General features: G+C 36.7%; 1 protein-coding gene across 1 annotated transcript; it reads left to right on the top strand.

Moving 5' to 3' along the window:
- The first annotated feature begins 851 nt into the window (after window positions 1-851).
- LOC147862591 (ADP-ribosylation factor GTPase-activating protein AGD5-like) lies at window positions 852-7,337 on the top strand. Its single transcript, XM_087321273.1, has 11 exons — window positions 852-1,221; window positions 1,821-1,879; window positions 2,276-2,366; window positions 4,588-4,642; window positions 4,737-4,845; window positions 4,954-5,212; window positions 5,310-5,520; window positions 5,753-5,985; window positions 6,077-6,316; window positions 6,862-6,917; window positions 7,003-7,337. Exons 1-11 carry the CDS (start codon window positions 1,165-1,167, stop codon window positions 7,247-7,249), a joined length of 1,617 nt encoding a protein of 538 aa, XP_087177399.1. The 5' UTR covers window positions 852-1,164; the 3' UTR covers window positions 7,250-7,337.
- Window positions 7,338-8,569: the final 1,232 nt, after the last annotated feature.

Below are 8,569 nucleotides of genomic sequence, written 5' to 3'. Positions count from 1 at the left end.
GAGAGAGAGAGAGAGAGAGAGAGATGGTTATGCTGATTGTTTGGAGACTAATGAGAGATGGTTATGCTGATTGTTTGTTGAACCATTTGCTTTCTGTATATTCCCGTTGGGGCCTAGGCCATGGCGAGGATTGAACTTGGGTTCTCTAAATGTTATGACTTTTCGAAAGCTACAATGTAAACCATCGATGATGACTGAGTGGAGGTGCAAGTGCTTGCCATTCCCATCCTTCCATGCTTTCCCTCACATGCTAATACCACACCACAGGAGAGACCATCATCAGTGGGAGGCCATTCTTTTTGTGAGGTGGGGTAGTTTTCTAATAATTTTGGAAAACTGCTACTTGAGAAAGAAAGAAAGATATAGTAACGATTTCGAAGACTAAATTTGGCCCATGAGACAATTGGTTACAACAAAATGGGATGTATACCCAATCATAGTATGAACCATACGTACCATTCGCGTAAGAAAAACACCCTCAAAGAATGATAAATACCATACTTTTGGATTAACTATTTATAATGAGGTAAATAAGCCTAAAAAATGGGAAAAAAACATTAAAAAAATGGGAAAAAAGCAAAAAAAAAACACAAGAATGTTTGAATAACATTCGCATTCGGTTTCCAACGTAGGAAAACGAATGTTATGCTAGACGATCACAAATTTTACGTACTATGCACCGAATCATGAAAGGGGAGGAAGGAAGGGGAAACTTTCCTTAATTCCTTTTGGATACCCCTCCAAAATAGGACCCAAAATGGGAGAGAGGAAGGAAGTGGGGGCTTTTCTTAATTCCTCTGGATACCCCTCCCTCCTTTCTCTGCTTCTTCTTCTTCTTCTTCTTCTTCTTCACACACAGAGGAAGAACGAAGGAATGGCGCCATCGCTCAACACAGCCTGCTGTTAGATCTCTCCTTCCTTCTCTTACTTCCCTTCCTCTACCATCATCTTCATAACAGCCTTTCAGATCTCTACTCTGCCATCAGCTTCATCGCAGACTGATAAACACCTCATCATCACCACTGTCTCGTAGATCTCTTCTTCGTCCTTCTTCTTCATCTTCATTGCCATTATCATCTTCTTCTTCATCTTCATATTTTCCAATTTCGTCTTCTTCCTTCTTCCCTTTTTCCTGTGGATGGTCCCTGGAGAAATCTTCCTCGTATGGCTCACAACGATAAGTCCTCCGTCACCAAAGAGCAGAACGACAAACATCGAAAGGTAAATCCTTTTCTTATCTTTCTTTGCACTTCACTTCTCTTTGACAACCTTCTTCATCTCTTATTTTCTTAGGATGTATTTTTCTGGACCCATTCATTGCGTAAATCAGTTTTCTGATCGGATCTGCTCTTCAAGCGTTCGTTATCCATTTGAGTGCTCACTTGTTTCTTTCCAATCCATCTTTTCAGAAAATTCGATTTAAAAGCGTGCATTTTTTGTTCCTTTATTCCCATCTTCATTTCTATTGTCTTTTCAATGTTACATTGCACATTTATCTAATGAGAAGCGAACACATCTGAGAAAATGTTGATCCACAGTTTTTTTTATTGTTCCATCTTCATTTCTTTTATTGATCCATCAGCTGCGCTTATCACTCTCTCTGATTCCTTCATTTGACAATATTTTAGTCATTCATTTTATGTATTTTCCCAGAAAATTTGATTCAGTGCAGTTTTTTATCCTCAATTCTTATTCTTGTTTTGATCCATATATTTGTTATATATTGCAACTTTGATTCCTCCTTTCACAAAGTAATTTAGATGTTCATCTGACATTGTGTTTTTTCCCTTATTCAAATCATCTAATGCTTCCTCGTGCAGATATTGGAAGGGCTTATGAAATTGCCCGAAAACAGAGAATGTGCTGATTGTAAAAGCAAGTATGTTCCTTCTCACCTATCTTCGAATATTTAGTTTTGGCTCTAAGTTGCTTGGGTAATTGATCACATATTCTCATTATGCTATATAAAAGTTGAACCTTTTCTAATGAAGACTCGAGTTAATCTGAAACTTGTCCTACAAAGTTTCAAGGTATTCTTTCTATGGAAAAGGTGCCATGGTTGAGACTATGAAGAATATGAGCCTTGTCCATACAAGACGTTCTTTGTATGAAAACGAGCTATGCCTGAGACTTGGGAGAATGTGAGCCTTGGAATGTTTTCATAGAAAAGATGCTTGGAGAATGCTTGCAAATATCAAAGTATTTGGACCTTGAACTCTGTTCTATCTGTGGATTTGTGTTCTCATTTTTCTGTCTTTTGATGTCTGATTTTTAGGGGGCCAAGATGGGCAAGTGTGAACCTTGGAATCTTTCTATGCATTGGGTGTTCTGGAATTCATCGCAGTCTTGGTGTCCACATATCAAAGGTGCATTTCTCTTTCAGATTTTTGTCCATGTACTCGCCAGATGGTCATTGTTTTTTATATTATCTGAAGTTTTACAAGTTGACAGAAACAAGATAGAAAGAAAAAATATATTGAGAGGCCACAATGACCTATGAGACCAAACAAGAGATTATATTTGAAAATGTTTCCTGTTTTTGGAGAACAACAAAGTTAAACAAATATATATATATATAAATTAGTAAAACTGCCTAAGGTTCTAGGCATTCCCATTATCTTAGCAGAAAATTGTTGAGTTTGGATTGACTGAAACTTCTGCTTTAGAAAGATCTCCAACATGGGCTGATCCAAGATTCCATATTGCCTCACATTCCACTAAGCATATACTACATTATATTCTGCTCTATTACTCGTTATAAAATTAGCTGTATACAGATCCTATTGTGAAACTAGAATTACGTCTCTCCCTGTAGTCAGAGTCACATGTTGGTTGCATTTGGCTGATTTAAAGGATTGATCAGTATCCTGATCTTATTGAGAAGCAAATTTGCATTTATCTCTGTAGTCAGAGTCATTGTTTCCTAGGTGACTGCAATATTGAACTCACTGGTACCTTTTAGATACCTCAATGCATGCAACATTATTGCCAAATTGCTCTAAACACTTACAGAATATTCCCTCAGTACTCTGACCTTGAATACTAGCTTAGTGGTTGAAGTACAACCTCTGATTAAGATCAATGACTGATCCACTCTGATATGCAGTTTTTCAGTTTGAGATTTACTTGTGAATGTGGGTGTTGATGCATGTCATTATCCATCCAAATGTCTTAAGAATTCTCTGGGCAAATTTGCTGAGAGAAATATTTTCATAGTTTTTGGTATTCTTGCAGTTCAAGATAATAGGGACACACATCAAGATTGATCATATAAAATGCATGAGCATAGTTTCTTATTAATTTCCAGGCATTGAACCTTTGCCAGATGCAGCCATGGGTTGAACTGGACAACTGCTAATGCAGAAGCCATGACTCTATAGCTTTATGGTTATAATTTACTCGCACACTTTTAGTGCATTTATGTATTGCCCTTTCTTATCTGCACATTTACTGCAATTATTCACAGTTAAATTAAAAAAATATAACGTATTGCCTATTCTGTATTTCAGGGTATCACATAAGATATTTTTATTAGCCTTGAACTGCAGTTTGCCATATAGTTGACATCTTCCCATAAACAGCCATAGTATCAAAGCACTCACTGCAGTCATGTAGGTGGGGTATTCTAGAATGTAGAATGGAATAAGAAAACTAAGCTAGTTTCTCAATTTCACTGGTGGATCTTCCATGAATTTGGTTTTGTGATCACGTAGACCAGCAAAGAGCATTCCTAGGATTGTCAGCACTTGTTTTGTTCTCATTAGGAATTTCTGAAAGCTTGTAGAACCTTGTTGGGATATATGAAAACCATGCCTAATGTCTTTATATGAGAGGCATTTCATGGTGACATGTTCTTTCTCTGGTATGGTGAGGCAGCATATGTCACATTTCCTCCTTTTCTGCTCAAAGTTGAGTCAACTCCATCTATTTTCATTGTATCTGTGCGTGCATGAAGGGTATAAAACTGTATTAGCTTTCTTCTATGGGGTTTTGTGTTAACCACGAAATGATGGCATAAAAATATCTCCTCCATTCCATGTTCCTAGAAACAAATTTCTTGTTATCACTGGATAGTGAGAAGTGGAAAGGTGCTATTCCAGAGTTTAGTTGACTGGCTATAAATGGGGAGAAATTGCTGAGCCTATTGCAACAAAGGAAGGCATCCAGGGTGGCGGTAAAATAGCCAGTCAGGTAGTGGTGACCATATCAACTAACTCTAGGGTCTGTTTTCAAGCTCCTAACAATTGTATGATTGTGATTTTGAATCAATTAGAGTAGATTCTCTGAGCCTAAGAGATACCTGTTTGGCTTTGGTCCTTTTACAAGAGCTCCATTCAATGGCAATCCACATGAGGATTTATTTCCTTTACCAAATTGGCAGAAAGAGCCAAGTCACATCTCTTCTTTTGAGGAACATTGCTTTTATCAACCCCTCAAAATGGGGTGGAGCAATGACAGACGTGGGTGACAACTTACAATTCCGTCAAAGTTTGTCAGTAGCACTATGTATATATTTTGCCTTCTAATGGATGTTTTGGGTACTTGAGTTTGAACTTGGGTTTCTGACTTTTTTTTGTAAATGCAAAGGTACGTTCAGCAACTTTGGATACATGGCTTCCAGATCAGGTGGCTTTCATGCAAGGTGAATTTCATGTATGCTGTGCATGTATATTGATTTTACTATAATCATCTTGCACTTCATAATAATTGTATCTTTTCTCTATGGATGCAATTAGGAATGGGGAATGCAAAGGCTAATGCATTTTGGGAAGCAGAACTTCGTCAGTCATTTAAGCGGCCTAGTGAAAATGACCATGGAGGGCTTGAATCTTTTATTCGATCCAAGTACTTTTTTCTCTTTGATTGTCATAAACATAAACTAAGAATACCATTATTTCTAAATGGATGCCTTTGTTTTTCATTTTGATTCATTGATTGTGAGCTAATTGCTAGGTATGAAGCAAGGAGATGGGTTCTCCAAAGTAACAAATCACCCACAAAAGCAGAAGAGGAAATGCACTCCACCACAAATCAACCTAGAAGGAGGTTAGATAATGGAAGAGAAAAGAAAATTGCGAACACTAAGAAGGTTGACATGAAAAACCATGATGATTCATCTGAGTTTCCTGAGCCACGGCAGCATGATTCTGGGACGAGGACTTCTAGTCAAAGTGTTTCTTCATTTACCTTTTCTGACACATCCGTAAGCAAGGTATATTCATTTTTTCTCCAAGTTTTCTATCAATTTATGAGGTTTAAACTAGCAACACTCTACACAAGTCCTTATTTTTATGCCCTTTTTTCTAAAGGATAACGTAAAGCATCCGATTGTTTTACCTGCTCCAAAGCCCCCACAAAATCCATTGCACCCTGTACAAGCTGTTAACACACAAAATGCACCTAAGGTTGAGGCACCAACAGATTTGTTTGATCTTCTAAATATAGAAGAGCCTATAAAAACTGGTGGTTTTGTGGCTCCGTTAGTTTCATCAGATGATCAGTCCTGGGATGCCTTCCAGTGTAAGTATCAATGGCATTATCATGAAATGCAGGATTGCATCCAGCTAGGATGCGTATTATAGTTAAGCCATGTAATCTAACAACATGAGCGATATATCTGTATCTTTAGATGAAATCTCGTCTGAATGGTTTTCTGATATAGCCATAACGATTTAGGATTTACGCTGCATAGTTATGAATCTGAATGATTGACAAATACATATGAATTATACTAAATTGCTGAATTTTACAGATGCTGAACCAGCATCTAATGCTGGTAATGCCACTGAATCATTGTTGGGCACTACCGAGTCTTGCAATTCTGAACCTACCCCTGCTATTGCCGTAGATTCAACCAAGAATGATATAATGGCAGGGTTGGAAGATCTTTTTAAAGGTTCACCAGCAGTATCATCCATGCCATCACATGTGCAACAACCTCAGAAAGAGGTGAAGAAGGAAGATATATTGAGTCTTTTTGGGAAGGTTGGCTGCTATATTCTGTTCTAATCTAAAACACATTTTAAATCAATAGTTATTTTCACTGATTTAACAATATCATTGCTTTTCTGCATAGACATCAATTGCATCGCCATATGTGGCTCATCAACAACAGATGGCTGCACTCTTAGCTCAGAGACAAACTATGCTCATGTCTGCATCTACAGCATCTGGGATAAACATTCTTGGAAATCAGCCACTACAAAACATGAATTCCTTGGCTGAAAATTTGTCGGCTGGGTCAGGTGGTATTTCTGAACCTGCTAAAGGGATAAATAATAGTGGAATTCACTTAGCAGGGCAGCATTATAATGAGGTAAGGCATCTTGATCTGAATAGATTCCTTTGTTGCTTCACATTTAGGAATTAAATGTTAAAAGCTTCTCTTTAAGACTTGTGTTTATGTTTTCAATTTGTGTACATTTTACTTATACATTCATGTGTGTTACAAACTTCAAGTTTCACATGTATCAAATTCACAAGGTTCCCTTTAAATTTAGGCTGTATATATGTGTGTGTGTGTGTTTCAGTGTGTGCTATGGAACATAACACCATAAACCTTAGGTGTAGATATTCAACAGTGAAAACTATGGTAGCAACAAATTGTTCATTTTCTTTGAGTTCCATTGTGGTAGCAGATTCTGATTTAGCCCATGCAAGTATGATTTATATCCTCAAGGTATTCAAAAGCATAAATATCTGCAAGAAAGACTAGGAAAGAAATGATGGAAGCAAGCAAGAGAAAAATGCTGCTTTCCTGATTTATTGTCATGCAGTTGTAGGTTCCCAAGTATTATCTTATTGTAGAGCTTACATTGGAAAGGATGGTTTTATATATTGTAAGTTTCCTTGTTCTTGCAGGTTGGATTACTTTATCAACACCCTGGTATTTTACAAAATTCTCCATTGATGTCAAGGTATGTAGAAACAATGTTCTCTGATGAAAACATTAGGATTATGAAACCTGTACTGATTTTACGCATGTAAAATGTGAAAATTCAGCTCAAATACAGCTTTGCAAGGTGTCATCACTCCTCCAGATAGATCCTCTCTTTCATATTCTGTGGCAGGATTAAATGCAAATGGTGCACCTATCATGAACAAAAATAGGAATCCTGTTAATGGAATTAGTAAGCTTAACATTCCTAATGAAGGGAATAATAGCATAGCTACAGCTGATTTAGCATCATCCATTGGAAACACTTATGATTTCTCAGCTCTAACTGCTGCTGCCTTGTCAAAGCAGTAAAACACTAAATGTAATGCAATTATTTACTCCATGATTGCAGTTTACATAAATATTAGGTTTTTCAAATAACAAGTGAAAGTTGTTGTAATTGCTTGATCCAGAAGTGCATGCAAATTCTCTATTATTAGGGCTTTTTTGCTTCATGTTATAATTGATGCCTGGGAAATGAAGCCTCTTCTTTAGTACATTGTCACACGTGTAAATTCACTAAAGAAAGGAGTAATCTCTCCAGAATTGTCTGTTTCAAATTTCTCCACCATTATCATGTATAATTTTTAAGAGGGAAATAAATGTTTCTTGTATACTACTAAGATCTCTGTTCCATTTTAGAGTTTCTTGTATTTATGGTGAATAGATTTGACCACAAATAAATTTAGCCATCATAACAATCCACATCATCAAATTCTTTATATTGATACCATTATTCTAAATGTCGATATCACTGATAACATAAATGCCTAGGGTATGGATATTGTTATTGAGACAAGCACTAGAAAGCATTCATTGTTTTTGTACCAAAACTTAAATAGAACCTTGGTCTGCATGAACCCTGATTTTTATATTAACTTAGTCCATACCCAAGACAGTTATCATTGGGCAGCTGACCACATATTTGGCTTAAATTTGGAAAATGGAAAGCAAGACATGAATTAAATTTGGGGTTTTTGACTTGTCACGAATCAGTTCTATGTTTCATGAATATTTTGAAACATGTTGCCCTGTGATAGGCGATCCATGTCTAAAGAATCTACCAGAATCAGAATTGATGGTCAAGTACACAGAGAACATTGAATAGTTTTGGAGAATATGCACTTGTGAGTGGAGTATGTATTGTTTTTGGTATATATGTTGTACTTTTTGCACTCCAAAAGGTTTTTTATTGCTCATTCTATTAATGGTAAGAGCATTTTAATGCCATACAACTTCATAAATCTTCAACTCTAGTCAATCTAGGAATGAGGCACTATGCTACTAACTTCAGTGAATAAGACAAATTGGGGTTCCAATGTTTAAGCATTGGAGCATGAGTTAAACAAGGAATTAGGAAAAAGATGAGATGATCAACTGCTATTTGGAACACCTAATGGGATCCTTTCCCCACTGAGAAATATTTTAGTGTAGATTTTATAAATTGCTAATCTGATGGAACCTTGACTGGAGCGGAGAAGGTTCTACCATGATCCCTTCGCCATCCATCAAACTATGGTGATCCAGCAGTTCCTGTCCTCTGAGTATGCATTATTAGACATTCCTGTCATATCTGGCCCAGAATTTTATCAGTTCCATTTCAAGAGAGAGCCATCTACACATTGATTGAAT

This window comes from Azolla caroliniana, unplaced genomic scaffold (genome assembly GCF_043228905.1).
Source record: "Azolla caroliniana isolate FFs.n. ecotype wild unplaced genomic scaffold, voAzoCaro1.0.p SCAF_6, whole genome shotgun sequence".
Taxonomy (NCBI): domain Eukaryota; kingdom Viridiplantae; phylum Streptophyta; class Polypodiopsida; order Salviniales; family Salviniaceae; genus Azolla; species Azolla caroliniana.
Note: the sequence above shows the minus strand (reverse complement) of the source record. Positions and strands in the feature narration are given on the sequence as shown.

What these genes read in the sequence shown, in the direction of transcription:
- LOC147862591 (XM_087321273.1), top strand. Translation starts at nt 1,165, where the DNA reads ATGGCTCACAACGATAAGTCCTCCGTCACCAAAGAGCAGAACGACAAA. An exon ending in GTCCTGGGATGCCTTCCAGT is followed by an intron (nt 5,521 to 5,752) that starts GTAAGTATCAAT and finishes TGAATTTTACAG; the next exon opens with ATGCTGAACCAGCATCTAAT. An exon ending in TATTGAGTCTTTTTGGGAAG is followed by an intron (nt 5,986 to 6,076) that starts GTTGGCTGCTAT and finishes TTTTCTGCATAG; the next exon opens with ACATCAATTGCATCGCCATA.